The following is a 21,190-nucleotide window of genomic DNA, read 5'->3' on the forward strand; positions in this document are numbered from 1 at the left end:
GAACTCTTTAACTATATACTTTTGTTATATTATATTATATTTTATTATATTACATAAAACGTATTCAAGCTCCTTCTCGTGTGTTCTAGACAATTCTTTAGTTATTTATTTAGTTAGTTAATATGTCTTTCTTGATAAATACTGATTAGACAGTGTTTTTTTATATGAGTGTCAATAAAACGGTTTATTGAAGACTTTTAATTTGAAAAAATGTATTTCTCCTGACGTCACGACGGTGTCGCGGATATTTAATGTCACGTTGTTTTTTCGTGTCGCGTGGGATTCTTCAGTAGAGTCGATACATGAATTAGTTCTGTAATATAGATATATTTTCTGGTAAGGGATATAATGGAAAAGACTGCGCAAGAAGACCTCGTCTTTTTGGAGCTCAGACAGAAGCTGCAGAGCGGCCTCTTGTTCATCCGGTAAAGTGCGGGTTTATGTCTCTATTCATGCTCGTTCAGTTATTAATGTTGAGTTCAGCGGTTCATCACAGAATATGAGTGAAGCACAGGGGCGTCGCACCCGTGGGGGATGTGGGGGTTTTAACACCCACACTTTTCCCGGTGAGAGGGTTCGACACCCGCACATTTTCTGCAGTTTTTCCGCAGTTTTGCACAAACGCCTTACGCCTTACTACAGTCGTTCCTCCGTTTCTCTGACCGCTCTGTGTCTGCGCTCGCCGCAGTGTGTGTGAGTGTGATCGGCTGATGATTGGCTGTTCTGCCTTAAGTCCCGCCTCTCTTGGGGTGTTATCGGTCAGCTCGTGCTGAGGAGGCGGGAAATTATGGTTATTTACATCTCCCTTTTCCAGGTACTTTGAATGAGTGTTTATGCTTTAGAGGTTTTTAATTAAGCTTCATATGTGTTTGGGAAGATGTTCTGTTAATCGTTTTGTTGACATGTCGAGTGTTTTCGGTATTATATTTCGTTTTTTAGACTAATGCTAATTGCTATTATTTGGGATATTGTTTGCATACCTGTTGAAGAACTATGAAATTAAAGTGTATATTATTTTAATGTTTAAAAACAGTAAATTGTTACATTATTTATACCACCAGAGAAAAAGCTTTTGTGTGGGCGTTTTTTTCTCTCCTTTTCTGATTTTGCGTTTTTTTCTCCCCTTTTCTGATTTTGCGTTTTTTTCTCCCCTTTTCTGATTTTGCGTTTTTTTCTCCCCTTTTCTGATTTTGCGTTTTTTCTCCCCTTTTCTGATTTTGCGTTTTTTTCTCCCCTTTTCTGATTTTTTTTCTTTTCTTTTTTTAATGTAGGATTATTTTTTTCCCAGCCAAACGCGTCAAGCCGGAAATCCCGCACAGTGCCAGAGAACTTTGAGCCCTGCATTTTGTACCCCTCTGTCAATGTGTTCATCATTTTTATTGTTTATAAACAAACCGCATCCATCCCCCACACTTTTGAAAAGCTTGCTACGCCCCTGGTGAAGCAGCAATAAACTACTGACAGGACACTGATTAGCAGCAAAGCCTGATTACTGTTTTTGCTCTGGTAATTATGCAGTGATGTACATGTTCAGAGCGCACGCTAAGATTGATCACATAACAACAACAGCAATAGAATAATATGAATATAATCATGTCTGGTATACTGTCCTTGTTAACATATAATCGGAGGATTATTCACTACAGTCCTGTTGAACACTCAAACAATCAGCAGTGCAGGAGTATAGCAGCAGATGTCACTGTTGGACAATGTTCAAATAAAAAGTTGTTTTGGCCACAGCTCACTTTTTAGTTTTTATGTTTTGCCAGAAGTCCTCGTGTCAGAACTAGATTTATAGAAACCTAAATGCTTTGTGTAATTTGCCCATTAAAATGAACCTTTTAACTGTGCATGCATAATTATATAATAATGTGGACAATAAGGTGGTACAGTTGAAATGTATCTTTTTAAATTAGCCATTTTTTGTTAATTTTTCTTTTCTTTTTTTTTTCTTTTTTTTTTTTTTACAGCTGTTCATGCTGAATCTTTTCTGGTAGTGTTTGATTGTTACAGAAACACGCATACCCGCTTATTAAAGGAGACTTTAAATTAAATGTTGACTGAAGAATATCACAGAGGCTTGCGTGGACAAACTTCTGATCATGAGTGTTTGAGCGCTGTGGTCCTCTCTGTGCTCCTCAGCAGTGACGCAGTCAGGGATGATGCAGATGTGAGGGTGGAGGGTAAAGCAGACTCGCTCCTGAGCGTCCAGACCCCTGCCAGGAGCTACGAGGTGCATCTGCCGTCTGCTGTGCGTCTGGAGGAGACGTGGAGTCAGAGGAGTCCAGATCAAACTCAGCACGAGTCCCAGTTCAGACTGAGGCTCAGGGTGGAGTGCCTCACAGGTACACACGCATCGTTACCCACAAACACATCCTGATCTCTTTAGTCCGCTCTAACACAAGATCTACACTGTGCTTTGTGATATGATACAAGTAATGTATATATACACCACCGCTCAAAAGTTTGTGATCGGTAAGACTTGGAATGTTTTTAAAGAAGTCTCTTCAGCTCAAAAATACAGAAATAAAACTGTAATCTTGCTAAATGTTTTTACAATATAAAATAAAGGTTTCTTTTTTAATATACTGTAAACTGTAATTTATTTCTCTGATGCACCGCTGTATTTTCAGCATCCTTCCTCCAGTCTTCAGTGTCACATGATCTTCAGAAATCATGAAATTATGATGATTTATTATTAGAGTTATCAATGTTGGAAACAGTGCTGACAAATATTTATTTGGAAACCGTGATACTTTTTTTTTTTAGGATTGTTTGATGAATAAAAAGTTAAAAAGAACAGAATTTATTCAAAATAGAAATCTTTTCTAACAATATAAATCTCCGCTATGACATCTTCTTAATTTAACACATCCTTGCTGAATAAAAGTTTTAATTTCTTTCAGAAAAAAGAAAGAATAAAAATTTACTGACCCCAAACTTTTGAACCGTAGTGTGTATTGTTAGAAAATATTTATTTTTTAAATAAATGCTCCTTTTTATCTTTTTATTCATAAAAGAATCCTGGAAAAAGTATCACAGGTTCCCAAAAACCTGAAGCAGCACAAAAGTTTCAACACTAATAATAAATAAATCCTCATATCAGAATGATTTCTGAAGATCATGTGACACTGAAGACTGGAGGAATGATGCTGAAAATACAGCTGCACATCACAGAAATAAATTACATTTTTATATATATTAAAAGAGAAAAACATTATTTTACATCATAATAATATTTCACAATATTACATTTATTCTTGCATTTTTTAACAAATTAATGCAGCCTTGATGAGCAGAAGAAACTCCTGTAAAAACATTTAAAAATCATTCTGTTCCCAAACTTTCTGTGTGTGTGTGTGTGTGTGTGTGTGTGTGTGTGTGTGTGTGTGTGTGTGTGCACTGCACTCTTATTTGATTCTCATTGGATTTCCTTCAGCAATGTAAGTATTAATGAAGCATGCACAGACACACACACACACACACCAGATTAACCGAGAACAATGAAGAACAAAGTGAACTCCAGTAGCGTGAGCTGATGCTCTGAGCCTGAGCTTTACTTCATGTCAGAACAACTCCGAGTCAGCTGACTCAAACCTCTTGATCCCAGAAAACCAGTTTAAGTTACAACTTACTTTATCAGGTATACTATCTGTGTTATATTTAACAGTCTTTGCAATGTTGTTATTGTTAACTGAAACTAAATGTTAGTTTAAATGAAGCTTGCATAAAATAAAATATGGATATTAGATGGAAAACCTAAAACACTGGAAATGAGAAATGTTGACATTGTGTTTGGCAAATCACTGAAAGTATTAAAATTACTAAAGCTAAAACTGAAATGAAAATAAATGAGCTGACTGTTTTAGCATTATGTATACTGTTTTTGTCATATGATTATGCAAGGAATTGATCAGTATACAAAAAAAGTGTAAGTTGAAGTACTAAAATTAGTAAAACTGAAAATAAAGCTAAATAGAATTATTTTAATTTAAAATGTGAAGAAAAAAAATATTAATAAATAAAATATGAATATTATGTCAGAACACATCAGATTAAGCAGACTCAAACCTATTTCTCCCAGTATTTTTTTTTTTTTCTTTATGGTTTATATTATATCTGACAATCTTTACAATGCTCTATAACAGCGTTATTATTATTATTATTGTTAACCAAAACTGATTGTTAATTGAAATAAAGCTCAAATAAGACTAAATATACATTTCCGATAAAACACTAAAAGCTTCTAAACAGAGATTAATAATGTTGCCTTGGCTAGTAACTGAAATACAGTGTTAGGGTGCTTCCACATCTCTAGTTCGGTTCATTTGGTCCAAACCAAGGGCAAACAATTATACATTGCAGCATTTTTCAGCTTTTTTTGGTTCCTTTTCACACCACACTGATTGCTTTGGTCCGAACTAGTTTAAACGAACCAAAATGCAGTCACATGACAACATCCACATCACTCATTGGCCATGACGTATTTCCTTAACTGCTTTTCAATTGGTCAGAATTTACGTGTGGGAATATCCAATACAAGAGTAAAAACCAGCAAACAACACGGTCACAACACGACTGCGCGGGCTGGTTTTGTCCCTGGACATAATCTAATACATTGTTTGTATACACCACAATATGCAAAAAATACATTTCTATAATGAAGCGCGGATGCGGCTTGAAAACAACGTTCTAATGCACTGCAAACGGTGAGCGGGAATCACTTCTTCTTGACTCTGACATGCTCATGGTCATCTGACCAAATTTCTATGAGGCTCCGCACCAGTTTGTCCACGAGCTGCCATGCTAAAGTGCAAACTGTCAACAAACAATTCCTCATCCCATAGTGCACAACGCAGCTGACTACGGCAGCTGGTTTAGTCCAAAAATGATCAGTACTTTTTGCAGTTGGGTCTGTTCGAGGTCGGATCACATTCTCACCACAACCGATCCGCTCCAGAGTTCGTTTGAAAGCGTACAGAGACCACCTCTTCAAGCAGGTTTGCGATCGCTGCTTTCACCCCTGCCCAAACGAACCGCACCAAACGGGGAAACGAACTCTGGTACGATTCAACCGAACTAAATGAGGCAGGTGTGAAGGCACCCTTTAAGTGGGAGTGCCAACATTACTGAAGATGAAATAAAAACAAATTAAAGCTAAATATAAATATTTACAAAAATTATATTATCAGTGAGTACAAATAGAAATATTTTAATTTGAATGAACACTGTGCTCTCTACAGATCTAATCAGTATCATCAGATGAATCATTGGTGATCCAAACCAGCATCATGTGTTCAGTTCAGTGTGTTGTGTGTTTCCTCTGCAGAAGCTCCGTGCAGTGTGATTGGACAGCTGCGGGTCGCTGAGACGTACTCCTTCCTGTGCCAGTCTTGTGGCTCCATGGTGCTTCAAGACAGGTTACTATTCATGCCTTCTTATTTCCATTGATTTGGTGAAGTAATGCATCGAAGGATAGTGATGCACGGTGTTCAGCTATCATCAGACTATCTTCTGACTCCTACAGGGCTTTTGGGCGAGTGCTTCCTCTGCCCAATGGAAACTGGAATGCATTAGTGGACGACTGGTGCTGCCACCCGGATCCCTTCGCCAACAGGAAGCTGCTCCCGCGAGACGGAGACTGTCTGCTCGGGGACACGTTTCTTCTGCTGGCTCGGGACAGCAGCTGTGAGCAGACCCTCGTACGGGAAGAGAGCACGCTTCAGAAAGCCTCTGCAGAGGTGAGCTGTGGGGGTTTAGAGATGCATGATTCAATTAGGTGCTAAACACCTGAGCTCTTCACACGAAGACTCACACAGTTGTAGAAGCGCACAGATCTGACTTACACAGCCTGAGGGGGACAGAGGAGGAGGACGGCTTCCTTTCATCACAATAAAGGCTGAAGAGGCGGGAGGAAATCCACTCTTAAAAACATTACGCTCGGTCGAGCTGTGGAGGAGAAGCGCTCATGTCTTTAACAGGGACTGATTCTCTTTCTCAAGGCCATGCCGAGGAGATAAAAACACACTTTCCAGCACTTCTCAAACCTTAATGACTTCAGCACCACTTCAGTTGTCGGCTTTCCTGTTGATCTAATCAAAACATTTAAAAAAAAGTGCATATTACAGTCGAAGCAGAAGTTTGAAAACAAGTTGAAAAATGACTTGCAGTTTTTGTGCAGGAGTGTGAAACACTTTTTTAAAACAAATGCTTAGTGAAAAGAAGCGTTCAGTCTCAGGAGGTCAGAATAAGCATTACATGAGAATGTTTTATTTTCTGCTCGTGTTACATGAGGTCTGCAATTTTCCAAAATAGCAAGTCACACGACTGCAGATTTAACTTAAAAAAAATAAGCTGGGCTAGTTATTTTGTCACCCAAAAATGGGTTTGCAGTTCTTCATAAACTAACCAATGACATTTCGAATTAAGCTTTTATTTATTTCAAAGTTTAGAATGGGTAAGATTGATTATTTAATTTTTAATTAAGTCTCTTCTGCTCATTAAGGCTGCATTTATTTGATCAAAAATTGAATAAAAACAGCAATATTGAGAAATATTATTACTGTTAAAAATAACTATTTTCTCTGTGAATATCTGTTAAACTGTAATTTATTTCTGTGATGCTCCGCTGTATTTTCAGCATCATTACTCCAGTCTTCAGTGTCACATGATCTTCAGAAATCAGAATAATATGATGATTTACTGCTCAAGAAACATTTCTAAATATTATCAATGTTGAAAACAGCTTTCTGCTTTTGGAACATCTTTTTAATATAAGATTATAAATGTCCTTAAATTCATCATTGGTGAATAAAATAATTACCATATTATTCGGACTATAAGTCGCACCTGAGTATACGTTGCATTTATTTAGAAACAAGATAAAACATTACCGTCTCCAGCTGCGAGAGCGCGCTCTATGTCTTCAGTGTAGACTACAGGAGCACTGAGCAGCATAGAGCGCCCTCTGGCGGCTGTAGAGAGTAGTGTTTTCTATTGGTTCATTTCTGTTGGTTCATGTCAAATTAATTTTGATAAATAAGTTGCACCTGACTATAAGTCGCAGGACCAGCCAAAAAATTAAAAAAGTGCGACTTATAGTCCGGAAAATATGGTAATTTTGTTTTAAATATCCTACTGAAACCCAAACTTTTGAACCATAGTTTATATTTCCTGTAAATTTAAAGACAATTTTTTTTTTTTCAGAATAAGTTTCATAATATGTTGGAATGGTAGGAATCTAGTAAACAATTACAAATGGTAAAAAAAAAAAAAAAAGTTGATATAACTCCATTGAAGTTTTCATCTGAAGCTGACGATAGAAAAGGTTTAAATCACACTTCAGATAGCTGAGTGTGTTATGAATATGCCTCTGGAGTGAACTGACTCCATCTGTCATGTGTTAGCATGTAACCACTGCTGTATAGAGCAGCCTGTGACGTGTGCGTGTGTGTGTGTGTGTGTGTGTGTGTGTGTGTCCGCAGCATGGGCGCAGCAGCAAGCGTGTGATGGTGTCCTGCAGGAGCTGCTCTGCGGTGCTGGGACAGGAAGTGACCGCAGGTGAGCGATGATGTGGGAACACACCATTGAGTCACTCTACACGGAGAAAACCACAGCTTATCTATATATAAATCATGATGTCGTCCATTAACCATGATGTATATTGGCCATTCTTTTTTTACATTAGCAGCTTTAATATGCTCCGAAACGTTATGTTATTGACCCTTGGGTATTTATAAAAGTGCTGTGCTTTTGAAGCAAAAATAGTCTGATTATTTTACATTACATTTATTCATTTAACAGAAGCTTTTATCCAAAGAGACTTACAAATGAGAACAGTGGAAGCAATCAAAAACAACAAAAGAGCAATGATACCACTTCACAAACCCACATCAGGAACGCTAAATCAGGTTAATTGAGCTCCGCATTGTAGATTAATTACACACTTATACTTGTGTTTAGACAAAACAGGAGTGAATGAAGAGAATTATTAATGTGTAGGCTATTAATAATTGTCTTGAGATCAGAACATTGTCTTTACTGTATGTATTCAGACTACAGTATTTGGCCTGGAAAACTATTCTTGAGCTCAGAATTACATTATAACTTTGTTCTTTATTACAAGAAAGCAATACGTGTTTCTATCCGAGAGGTAATTTCTCATAATCTCGCACCTCCAGCTGTTGATAATGTGCAATTTTCTGTGTTTAATATATTTGACTGTCTTTTGTGTTTCAGAGGTGCTGAAGATTTACATAACTGAAATATTAGTAAAGCCACGTGAAGATGGAAAGTGTGATCTAACACGGCTCAGTTTAGTGTCCCAGCCTAATTCAGAAAGGTAAGCGGGTTCATTTGATTCATTGGTGTTTTTGTCATCTGTAGATCATATCGAGTCAGAGAGGTTTTGATTGTGTCTCATGCAGGCAGAGATTCCTGGAGCGAACGCTAGCGTCCCGGCTGGTCGAGCTGTCATCCGCACAGAATACATTTCGCTTTTCCATCCAGAACCCAGATGACAGAGCTGTGATTTTGGTACAGACATTAAAACCTCATACACTTTATAAAAAAATAAAATAAATAATAATAAATTAGAAGATGCCTTTTCAGTCTTGCATCTTTTAAATTTACAAGCCATTTTCTTCATGAAAAATGGTTTTCTAGCTTTTTTTTCTGTGAATCCTTTCAAAATGTTTCAGTGTATATGTACAAAAAGGTTAATTTTGTTACATGTGTAAAATAATGTGATGATTTCCAATAATTAGAGCAGGGACTTAACAGATGTTTAGCATCCTGTTGCATGCAACTTTCATTATTCTACCGCTAGTATTCACAAATCCCAATGCAACCGTTTTGATCAGTTTACTGCATTAAATAAACAAAATGCCTAATTTGTACTGTGTACCTTACAAACACATGCACACTTTGGCACAGTGGAATAGAAGCGATTAAAGTGTTAACATGCCTGTTAAAATCAGCAAACACTACTTGTTTTACTGCAGTTATGATTGCTATAGGAGCTAAATCTTATCAATTTGATCAAAGTATTGCATTGACATGAGGTTAATTTTATAATATTGTTATTGTATTATTAAAGTGCATGTAAACATAGTCAGAGTTATTCTGGATCCCTTGCTAAACATTTTGCACCATCTTTTTGAGCTTCAGCTAAATAATATTTTGGATAATATGTTTCCTTCCCTCTGTGTCAACACTTCAACTAACTTTACGTTGGTTTGACAAAGCCAAGTTAAATCATGCTAGCAATGTGCTAAAGAATACTTGCATTGTGTTGAAACATGCTACCAAACTGTTAAAACTGGGTAGCAACATGCTATTTCATGTTAGCAATGTGCTAAACATGCTACTAATGTGCAAAATCATCTTAGCAGTGGGTTAAAACATAAAAGGTGCTAACAGCATGTTAAAACATGCTAACAATGTGCTAAATCATGCTAGCAGTGTGCTAAAACATACTTGCAATGTGTTGAAACATGCCACCAAACTTGTTACGACATGTTCAATTATGCTGGCAATTGTGCTAAAACATGTTAGCAGCATGTTGAATCATGCTAGCAATTTGCTTAAACAGTTTTGCATTGTGTAAGACCACGTTAATAACAATTTATTGACTTAAAGTAAAATCTTCAAACGGGAGTTATTACTAACAGCTTTGTCAAGCCGACGTCAAAGTTTGTTGTTAACCTTTAACTGAACCGTTTCTCTGCCATGAAAGCAGTCGATCCAAAAGAGAAAACTCTGAAACCAGGAGACTTATTTTACTCATTATGTCCCCTTCAAATCTGCTCTTCAGGTAATTTCTTTTCTCTTTTAATTATCAGCTGTGGCTTCTGAACACGGACACCCTGGTCGCCTCATTTCCAGGGGGCGACAGCTTCATATCCGCAGACAAGGATCATCCCGGAGAGCATCAGTCATGTCGGGCCGCTCAAGCAGTCAAAGTGCTGTACATCCTCTGCTCTGACAGCAAACTCCAAGAGTAAGTCATAGTTCACCCTGACATCTGCGCTTATCACTCATATTAATGTCCATATCTAAATCTCATGGGTGTTGTAGTCTAATTTAGAAATGGATGCGCCCTGTGTTAATATATTTGTAGACCACTTTTAAACCTTGGTAAAATAATATTGGGACAACATAAAGCATAAACACCTGTAAAGTTAGTTAGCCTTTAAACAAGAAAAATACATATTTTTTCAGTGTCTTTTTTTAGAGAATAAAAGAAGTAACTCCTATCCAGTATAAAATAAAATAAAATTCATTATTAGGTTTATCAGAGTGTATCGGAGTAGTATGAAAGCCTGTTTGCACAATGGAATAAAAAAAATGAAGGTATACTTATTTGTGACCCTGGAGCATATTTATATTTAAATCAGTATATTTGTAGCATTAGCCAAAAATTGAATGGGTCAAAATTATAGATTTTTCTTTTATGCCAAAAATCATTAGGATATTAAGTAGAGATCATGTTTCATGAAGATATTTTGTAAATTTCCTACTGTAAATATATCAAAACTTAATTTTTGATTAGCAATATGCATTGCTAAAAACTTTATTTGGACAACTTTAAAGATGATTTTCTCAGTATTTAGATTTTTTGCAACCACAAATTCCACATTTTCAAATAGTTGCATCTGAGACATAATTTTTGTTTTTGTCTTTACAGAAATGTTTAAAATACCAGAAAGAAGTATTAATAATAAACTGAAGGAAGTACAGCTGTAAAAAGTGTTGATCTGTAAATGCACAAGCTGAGAGAAGTGCTCTGATCCCTCCCGGAGATGTGTAATGTTCCCATGCTAAGAGCTTGAGGATGCTGTGATCACAGAGGGATTGTGGGTGTGCGCTCTGCACTTCACTGTGTCTCTGACACCAGAAGGTCGTCACGACTCTCTACTCCTCTTACCTCGTCTCGCTCACCTTTATTTCAAGTGTACATTCATTCTGCTGTTTTCCTTCCCTGTGCTGAATCGTCTCTCCTCCACGCTGTAAGTAGAGGTGCGGATCAAATGATTCATGATGCTCATATACAGGCCCCGAGCCTTTATGCTAAATAGACGATAGTGTTACAGGAACCAGACTTTTGACTGCTTACATAATGTCTGCTCGGCGTTGCAGTTCAGTCTGGCCAGAAGCTGCTCATTTAGACAGCAAGTGACTGACTGATGTAAAAAACTAAACTAATAAAGCATTTTTATGCCATATTAATGGTATATAATCCAGCAATAAATAACACCAACCTGCATCATATTTGCTGAATGAATTTTAAAATCCAAACATAGTTTCTGTTTTGCTAAAGCAAGTCGCACTTTCACAGAAAACATGATGCATTTTGTAGCATTTTTGACAATCATTTGTAAGGTGAAGTCTTGTATTCTGCCTTAATCAGCAGAAAGAACTGCTACAAAGACATGGTTCCTGTCTTCCTCTGAACCAGAATACAGCCCATTTTCACATGTCAGGATTAGGAATGAAACAATACCATGTTATATGCTTAATCCTGGTTTCAAAACTCAAACGTTGGCCAGTGACAGAAGAAAATGCACAAATGAGCCAGATGTGTTCTGCTGCATCTGCATGACAGAAGATTATATATTTTGTGGACCAAAAGCTTATTTTGAAAAGTTGAATAATATATTTTTAAATACTTATTTTTGGTTTTGATATTTTTGAACCATGTTAAAGCTAATGAATGTAATTATAAAATATGTTCATTCTTATTTTGTGAAAAACTGTACACGATGGAAAGTTGTTATCATCAGTATAATCAAACGCGATAATATCAGGCCTTTTTTTGGAAATCAGCAGAATTTCTGTTTTTTAAGATGCAAGACATCCGGTAAATTAAATATGTAACACTTAGCATGCGCATTACTAGCATATAGACTATTTGTAAGTACTTATAAAGCACATATTAATGCCTTATTCTGCACGACCATATTTTAGATCTCTTTGTCCTGCCCCATACTTAAATTTAACAACTATCTTACAAATTAAGCAGCAAATTAAGAGTTTATTAAAGCAAAAGTCATAGTTAAGTTAATAGTGAGCACTGGTCCCCAATCTAAAGTGGGACTTGAAACACACATATGAGCACAGTGAGTTGAACAGTGTAATTATAAAGCAAGTTGCAACATTGGACGGCAACCACAAACGACCTACAGTCACATAACGTCTGTTCAGGATGTCAGCAGTACATCACAACACAACAAACACTAAATTACCCCCATTATAATCAGCAGAGCTCTTTACGCTCATCCGTGACACAGCTTGGCGGTTAAGTTCAAGTTTGCTGATTGCTGTCAGGTTTTTTAAGCTAATTGGTGTCGGATTATGAACTATATAACATCAGAAGTAAAGCAGAATCACTACTGGCTGACAAACATCGCACAGTTTCCACTATAGCTTTCACTGTTATGTATTTAAATATTTAAGTTACTCTAACCATGAAAGATTTAATGCTATGGACCTTGGGAAATTTGGGAAATTTAATGACTAGTTGTTCATTGTAATTAGCCTGGGAAATTTTGAAGTTAATATGAAATGGAAATTCACTATATTCACTATATTATCTCTGTATGCTGTTGCATGCTGTTGTAAACAGTTAATCTGTGCATGTAAATTTTAATTCATGTGAAATGGCAGGCTTCTCTCTAGTGAAGACTATGGGACATATCCAATAATTTAGTGCACTTTGACTCCGCCCCTTTTTTACAGTTGACTTCAAGCTCATCATCCAATCAACAAACAGTGCACGGTTGAGGCTTAGTTTGCTAGTTGTTTTCCTTACAGGTGATTTAACTTATGTTTATTTTATTTTTCCTGTCCTTCCAGTGTGATTTTTCATCACTTCTGTGCCATGACTGAGCCTGGACCTTTATAAATTATGATCCAAGCTAGAAATAGAAATTTTTCCTTTGGTGTGAACACTGCTCTGTTCAGATATTTTGGGGGAAACCTTGTCGTTGTTTGGCTTCAGATATTTAAAATGAATTGTCTACCCCAAAATCAAAATTTTCTGTAAATATGCTCACCCACAAACCATCGAAGAAGCTGTCCAAATTCTTCATCAGATTTGGAGAAATGTAGCATTGCATGCTCTGGAGTGAATGGGTGCCGTCAGAATAAGAATCCAAACAGCTGATAAAAACATCACAATAATCCACCGCACTGGATCCTCCAGTTAACATCTGGAGAAGACAAAAGATGCATGTTCGTAAGAAACTAATCCATCATCAGGATGTTATAACTTTAATCCGTCTCTAATAACCTAATAACGTTTCCTCCAGTGAATAAGTCCATGTTGTGATCAAACATCAAAACCCACCCAACATATTTGTTTAGAGCTTTTTTGTACCGTTTTTGCTTGTAACAGTGCTTGGTCTGTGCAGATTTCTCTCCTTTTTCACTAAAGGAAACATTATTAAGCTCATTTCCATTTTTGGGAGAACTAATCCTTTAAGAGATGACTGACTTAAATAATGAAGATCTTGTAAACGAGCAACCGTTTCATTGGAGGCACAGTCTTAGCTCAGACTTCCCATTGCACTTTGAAGTAGAACATTGTGTCTGATATCAGAAGTACTCATCAGAATTAATTACTGTTGTGTAATTGACCAAATGGTACAAGAGTGTCTGAAAACGCTGCTTGTGGTAGTGTAAGATGCTTGTCTCTCTGGGCTTCTCCAGCGTTTGTGCTGCATGTGCGCTTTCTGTGGAGTCGCAGCACAGATGGGTAAATGTCAGTGAAGTGTCCTGAATAGATCATCTCCATAATGTGTGTCAGGACATAAGTCTCTCCGTTTCTCCGCTCGCTCGGCCGTCTGCAGTGCAGCGTATTGACAGATTACTGTGACATGATTAATACAGTACTGTTTCAAACTGTCAGTTCAGGTCCAGCTGCTTCTGCGGGTGCAGAGTTGTGGCACAGAGGAAGTAACGCTTTCTGTTTGCACCTTCAGTCCGTGTTCCTGAGAATATTTGTTCTAGCTCACCAAAACCTATTTTTATTGGTTCAGAGGCTTTAGCTGCCTGAACAGAAACACCAGAGCTGTTCACTGTGCCATTTGGACAAAGAAAATGTCAACTAATATAATACAGAACAGTTTATTCCTTTATTAAAGGGTTAGTTCATCCAAAAATCTAAATTATGTCATTAATAACTCACCCTCATGTCGTTCCAAACCCGTGAGACCTCTGTTTATCTTCTGAACACAGTTTAAGATAGTTTAGATTTAGTCCGAGAGCTCTCAGTCCCTCCATTGAAGCTGTGTGTACGGTCTACTGTCCATGTCCAGAAAGGTAAGAAAAACATCATCAAAGTAGTCCATGTGACATCAGATTACAAATATTCCACAAGGTAAAATAATAATTAAAGTAACTGTGTGTTGTTACCTGAATGATCCACAGCGGGGGTTTTTTTTGTTTAGTTTGTTTAGTACCTTTTTGTCAGTTAAACTGTCTGCTGTTCTTCAGAAAAATCCTTCAGCTCCCACAAAAATCTTTGTTTTTCCTGCATTTTTGTGTAATTGAACCCTTTCCAACAATGACTGTATGATTTTGAGGTCCATTTTCACACAGAGGACACCTGAGTGACTCGTATGTAACTATTACAGAAGGTTTAAACACTCACTGATGCTCCAGAAACATGCATTAAGAGTCGGGGATACGTGTGTGTGCGTGCTCTTGTTTTTGTGACGTATCAGGACACAACTCTGTATAATGACATGGGTATGACACAGGTATTACAAGGACAGTGTGACTTATGAAGACATAACCCATGTCCCCATTTTTCAAAATGCTTATAAATCATACAGAATTAGTTTTTTTGAGAAAGTAAAAATGCACAAAGTTTCCAGTGAGGGTTAGGGTTAGGTGTAGGGCCATAGAATATACAGTTTGTATAGTATAAAAACCATTACGCCTATGGGATGAACACACTTTACACAAAAACAAACGTGTGTGTGTGTGTGTGTGTGTGTGTAATTAATATTGTTTATACGATATGCATTTGTTTTTTATTTATTCCTTTTTTTATATAAAATATAAATAAATGATCCAATGGTGCCTAAAAATTTGAAACCAGTTTGAAAATGTGGATTTTTCTTCTTCTTTAAACTTGAAAATAAACAACAGGTAAATAAAAACGATTTAAGATGGTGCACTATTTCAGATCACTAATTGAGTAATAATAAGTGAATTAGTGATATTGCTAATTTTACTGTTCTGATGATAATGCAAGTGAAACCCTCTCTTTGTTTGTTTCCTAAAAATCCAAGTACATGTAAATGGCCTCCAGCTTCATTCAGCTCAGATTTGAGAAATGATTCTGGCAAGAGCAGCATGAGAAATGTGTGCCTTCATTTCCCTCTCTCGTTCATCTTCCTCTGTTTCTAGTGTGGTGGATGTCTGGGAGAAGGACATTGGTGTTCATCCTCTGCCGCTCCCTCAGAGCTCATGTGAGGAGCTCCAGAAGCTTCTGATGTCCAGCACCTCCAGACTGCCTACATTCCTGCGCTTCATGAAGTCATATCAGGTCACATACCGCTCTGACCACACGCATGCCAGAACATGTGACTGCTTAGTCATTAGACTTCTTTATTCCTTGTTCTTTCAGTTATATTTATTCATTTAGGAGATGCTTTTATCCAAATCTACTACAACAATAATATGATAAATGATACAAAATTCCAAAATTGTCTAGAAAAGAACAGACTAGGGTACAAATGTACTATAAGCACGAGTCACGACACAGTAAAGAAACCGTATAATAGAGTGCTGTAGTGATAGCTGTAGTAGTTTTATAGTAGCCTATTGCAGAAAATAAGCTCTGAAGCCAACAAAAGTTAATGAATGTTAAACGGTTTGTTTATTATGATAGTCTTTACAAATGAACACAATGTTTAACACAATAAGGCTATAAAAGCAACTGCTCAGTGTGTGATTTTTAATGTCCAGCAACCTGTGTAGTCCCATTTAGACATTTGATAGCAACCACCTTTATTAAGATACTTTTCTATTTTATACTGATGTATTTTATGCCATCAAATCAGCATGAAATTATTGTGAGCTTGTGTTAATCCCGTTCATAATTTCAGGTATTTAAAAACAAACCATTAAAAAACCTATAGACTTCTGAAAGAACCAGAAGTTTAACTAAACAGAAGTTCAAAAATGCAAACTTGTTTCTGAGTTTTGGTCCTAAAAAAATATACCATCACCGAAGCATTCCATCCACCTTATTTTAAAGTGATAGTTCACCTCAAAATAAAATTTTGCTGTTCATTTACGCACCCCCAGGCTATCAAAGATGTAGGTAGGCTATCCATGATGTAGGTTAGCTGAAACCGTGGTGCTTGGTGAATCATAAAATTAAAGTCAGCGTCTGCCCGTCTTTGAGAATAAAAAAAAAATGAACACAAAATGTTTCTATTTAGTAACCTACTGCTGCTAATTAATCTAAAGTCTTGCACAGGAAATGGTGAATAGTCATTCGCAGAAAATAGATTACTCCCACAGTGGAAAATGTGGATAAAGTGAGTTTGATCATGTTGTCCTTAAATGATGTAAGAGTAAAGCAAATATACTGGTTAAGTTGTTAAACTGCGATCCATACAGTCACTGGTTGCCTCAGTAAAGATGTATAGCTGTGTTTCATTGGCGTAAGAGCAGTAGACAATTCCATGTTCCTGAATGTCCCATAAATTAACATTGAGGAAAAAAAGGGGGCCACATACCGAGCCCTGAGGTACCTCAATGGCTAGTTGATATGACTTAAACACCTCTTCCTAGTAAAATACTATGAATTATCTCACTATGAGGCAAGACCATAATGGTGAGGATATGGACAGGAGGATAGACAGAAACATCTGGTGGTTTGCAATGTTAAAGAATCCAGCAGAATAAGGATGGATTATAACAAGGCTCTTCTTACTACCTTCTATATATTTCATATGTTTTTTTCTGAAAGTTTTGTTTCCCATCACCCTATTTGACAGCATTTTTAATTGCCCACCTTCAGCTAAGCTGACATCAGTAGCTCTTCTCCGTATTGCTTAAACTGAAATGCCTTTGCATGCAAAAGAATCTCTTTGAAGCAGATGTGCATTGGTATCAGGCAGATAGCCTGGTTGAAACTCTTGCCTCAGTTTCTGTTGTTTCTCCAGCATATTTGCTCCCAATTAAGGAAACAAAACGGCTGTCTCCTGGCAGTCCCCCCCCCCACCTCCCTGTGAAGAGTTTCAGGACTTGACCCAATGCTGATGCTGATGTGCAGCTTTATCCTCTTCAAAAGAATCTAGATTTCCATTTACATTATTACTGAGAGAAAAATAAGCTGATAAAGAGGAAACTTTTACAAGTGGTGTGCAGAAATTCCTTGGATTTCTGTAGGGTCTGCAAAACTTGAGGTGTGAGGGAACAAGTCTGACAACAATTGTTAATAATCAATAATTATGTGTTACACGTGGAGTTTTTTTATTTATTTATATATTAGCGCTTATTATGTTATTTTTCATTAAGAATGTTGCTGGGTATATATATATATATATATATATATATATATATATATATATATATATATATATATATATATATATATATATATATATATATATATATATATATATATATATAAATATATATATATATAAATGATTAAATACATAAACAAACAAACCAAAAAAACAATCACAGTGTAACAGAGAATATTCTAACTGAAACAGAACCTAATAAATTGGGAGCACTCTACAAAGGCAGCAACTCAATCAAACAATGCAAGCCTGTTCATCTCAGGTCATTAATAAGGAGATTTACATGCTGCAAGCTTTGCGTCACATTAAACAAACGTCTTTTTTGGTCCTTCTTTTGTTGCCGTGGTTTGTTTTGACCTTGTTTCTCGCTAGCAACATGTGTTTGCTCTGCCGTTGCTGTTGCAGGCAACTTTCTCCATCGAGTGGAAAACTATCACTCATCCTGCCAGTTTTTGTAGTGCTCTGATGATAAAAGGGCAGACAGGCATCGTCAAGCACACATGCCTCTGGGAATGCTGTGTACATCTCGTTCTGTGCCTTTATTGTGCTGAGAGCAAGCAGACACACGCAAACAACTGACCTATATAGATATAAAAGGTTATCGTTGATCAGGTTTACATGAACAGATGTTTTCCAGTGTTTTGTGGGAAGTTGATTCAGCTAATATCTGAACGAATCGGAGCATAGAGATCCGTTTTAGAAGTAATGGAAGAATTGACATATGTTACAGTGTTTGGTTTGCATCAAATTAAACATATTTCTAATTTACTTTCTAGCTAAACTATCTATGTTTTATATATACACACACTACTGTTCAAATGTTAAAACTTGATATGATTTTTAATGTTTTTGAAAAAAAAAAAATTCTGCTCACCACGCTGCATTTATTTCATTACAAATACTTTAAAAACAATATTACTGTGAAATAGTAATTCAATTTTTCAGCATTATTCCTCGAGTCTTCAGTGTCACATGATCTTCAGAAATCATTGTTATATGTTGATTTGCTGCTCAAGAAACATTTCTGATTATTATCAATGCTAGAAACCATTGTACCACAAAATATTCTATTGTTAAATACATAAATTTAATTGTTTTAGGATTCAAAAGAACTGCATTTAGCCTATTGGAATGGAAGTAGAAGTCTTTTGTCACATTATGAATGTCTTTACTGTCACTCTTGAGTAGTGTAGTGCATCCTTGCTGAATAAAAGTATTAATTTCTTGCCAAAAAAAGAAGAAAGGAAATCCTGATCATGCACCTTTGAACGCTAGGGTATATAAACTCCAGTGATGTAGGACCCTCTCATCAGTAGCTCTGATGTATGTAATTGAAATACTGCTGGCTGACAGTCTGTTTGATGCTGTGCATGAGTTAGTGGAAGTGAGCTCACTGAAGACCGTGAGGAATCACAGCAGGGACGAGTCCTTGAGCCAGAGTTTATCATCCCTCACAGGACTCCAGGCTGATTTGGTTAATGTGGCTGCTGTCTGTTTGCCACAGTTTTTACATTTATGTTTTTAAAGTTAAGTGGCTAACGTTTTAATTTTCAGGTTGTTATTGTAAATGAAAAGATCCCAGAATTAGAAATCCTTCAGCAGTTGGACATGATAATGCAGCTGTTTGTGAAATGTAACTCATCTGAGAGGTGACTTTGGGGTCAGTAAGATTTTGAAATGGTTAATTTTTTATGGAAATGTATGCTATGATTTAGCTAGGAAGCTTCAAATTGATCAAAAGTGACAGTAAAGACATTTATAATGTTACATTTCTTTTTCAAATTAAATAAAATAAAAAAAATTAAATGTATGCATTTAGCAAATAAATGCTGTTCTTTTGAACTTTGTTCATCAAAGAATAAAATGCATCACGGTTTCCACAAAAATAGATTTCTGAAGACTGGATACAGCTTTGATCACTGGAATAAATTACATTTTAATATATTTTCACATAGAAATGGGAATCAGTTATTTTAATTTGTAATAATATTTCACAATATGAGTTTTTTTTTTTTTTTTGTATTTTTGGTCAAATGCAGATTTTAAAAAATCCTATTGATCTTAAACAAATTATATGGTAGTGTATGTGACACGACTCCTCAAAAGCACTAAAAATAATTAATGTTATTTTCAACCTTAGTGTGAAACAATGCAGTGCATTGCATGACAAACAGTAGTACACTAATTTAGACCGGGGGTGTCCTGAAGCCCTGCAGAATTAGCTCCAACACACAAACCATGCTTTCAGTTGAGCCTGACGGACTTGATCTAAACTCTGCTGGGCTTGACACCCCTGGTTTAGACCTAAAGTCATGACAATAACTGCATTTAAATGCATTTTCAAACCAATTTAGGAAAAACAAAAAACATTTAATAGTCCACTGAGATGAAGGATTAGGAGAAATAATGAGTTACACTAATTCCAGTTCATTCTAAACCCTAGTTGAGAACATTGCACTGCGGTATTTCATGCATATTAATATTATATACTTCATATTTTGACATGTAGTAAGTCCTACAGATCTTCTATGGGTTTTTTGCACAGTGTACATATTGTATTTGACTGCAGACTTTGTGAGAGTGATCTAAACCCAGTCTGTTCATCTTCTCTCTGCAGGTGGCCTACATGACGATGTGATGCGCTCAGACACCACTGGAGCAGTTCATCAGCACAGAAGTCAGATATGAAAACATTAAACACTTTTATATAAAAGCCTGAAAGAGTTTTCTTCTTCTTCTTCTCAGTATACCAAGGTCTGCAGGATATTAGAACGAAGTGGCTCATGTATCTTTCTAACTGGGGTTTTGATGACAGGTGTTGTCTAGCCATCTGTAAAAGGTTAAATAGCCATCAAGCACATTAAATATAACTCCAGTCGCTCTTAAACCATGTTTCTGATAGCTGAGTGTGTGTGTGTGTGTGTGTGTATTTATAAGTACAGTGAGGGGATATTTTGGACAGGGCTGCTGTGGCACTGAAGGGTTAATAAGCTCATAAACACATGAGCTGGTGAACTGTGAACAGACCTACTTCACTAATTGTAGGAGAAATGGCACAAACTCTTCTTTGACATTTTATTAAGACATAATATATAGCATAATAAAAACAGAGTGGATAAAATTATGGGAAGACCCCCAGAAGATGATATTAAACATCAGGAACTTAATGGAAGCGTTTGGGTCGGTTCTTCTTCAGCGCTTTCATAGCTCTCAATCCTTAAAGATCATCTTTCTTCAAGTAGATCCTTCAGTCTGAAGATGGAGATGGATGAACTCTGATTCGCACTGGTGAACACTCACATGAGGAAACTTGAGGAACATGAGGAAAATAGCATCGATCGGTCACTCTTCTTTCAGATGATTCCATGATCTTTAAGTGTTGAAATGAAAATCTGGATTATTTACTTACACTCTGCTGATACAAATATGATTTGTGTCTTTAACATTTGCTAACAACACCATTAATAACACGGGAGGTAAAGAGAAAATAACTATTAAGAAGAAAAGCAATTATAGAAATTAAATATCATCAAAGGGATTCTGGAAATGTCAGTTTACAGTTTATAATTGTAAATTGTTCTTGCAAAAAGAAACACACACACACACACACACATATATTAAAATTAAACCGAAAACAG

At 36.4% G+C, this 21,190-nt stretch overlaps 1 protein-coding gene across 4 annotated transcripts; it reads left to right on the plus strand.

Annotated features, from left to right (window-relative positions):
* Positions 1-235: 235 nt before the first annotated feature.
* On the plus strand, positions 236-20,273 carry ube3d (ubiquitin protein ligase E3D). Of its 4 annotated transcripts, none has more exons than XM_026284763.1 (10): positions 236-425; positions 2,143-2,345; positions 5,330-5,420; positions 5,528-5,741; positions 7,485-7,560; positions 8,239-8,341; positions 8,427-8,535; positions 9,843-10,000; positions 15,418-15,556; positions 20,170-20,273. In XM_026284763.1, exons 1-10 carry the CDS (start codon positions 349-351, stop codon positions 20,188-20,190), a joined length of 1,191 nt encoding a protein of 396 aa, XP_026140548.1. In that variant the 5' UTR covers positions 236-348; the 3' UTR covers positions 20,191-20,273. The 4 variants fall into 4 exon arrangements, with proteins under 4 accessions (XP_026140548.1, XP_026140549.1, XP_026140551.1 ...); XM_026284764.1 differs by having other exon boundaries at positions 2,146-2,345; XM_026284766.1 differs by lacking the exons at positions 15,418-15,556; positions 20,170-20,273 and adding an exon at positions 10,688-14,234.
* The last annotated feature ends 917 nt before the right edge of the window (positions 20,274-21,190 follow it).

The sequence above is a fragment of the Carassius auratus genome, chromosome 16 (genome assembly GCF_003368295.1).
Source record: "Carassius auratus strain Wakin chromosome 16, ASM336829v1, whole genome shotgun sequence".
Classification (NCBI taxonomy): domain Eukaryota; kingdom Metazoa; phylum Chordata; class Actinopteri; order Cypriniformes; family Cyprinidae; genus Carassius; species Carassius auratus.

Coding starts and splice junctions, on each gene's coding strand:
- ube3d (XM_026284763.1), top strand. CDS start 349: ATGGAAAAGACTGCGCAAGAAGACCTCGTCTTTTTGGAGCTCAGACAG. Junction 2,346..5,329: donor CAGGGTGGAGTGCCTCACAG/GTACACACGCAT, acceptor TTTCCTCTGCAG/AAGCTCCGTGCAGTGTGATT. Junction 15,557..20,169: donor GCTTCATGAAGTCATATCAG/GTCACATACCGC, acceptor TTCTCTCTGCAG/GTGGCCTACATGACGATGTG.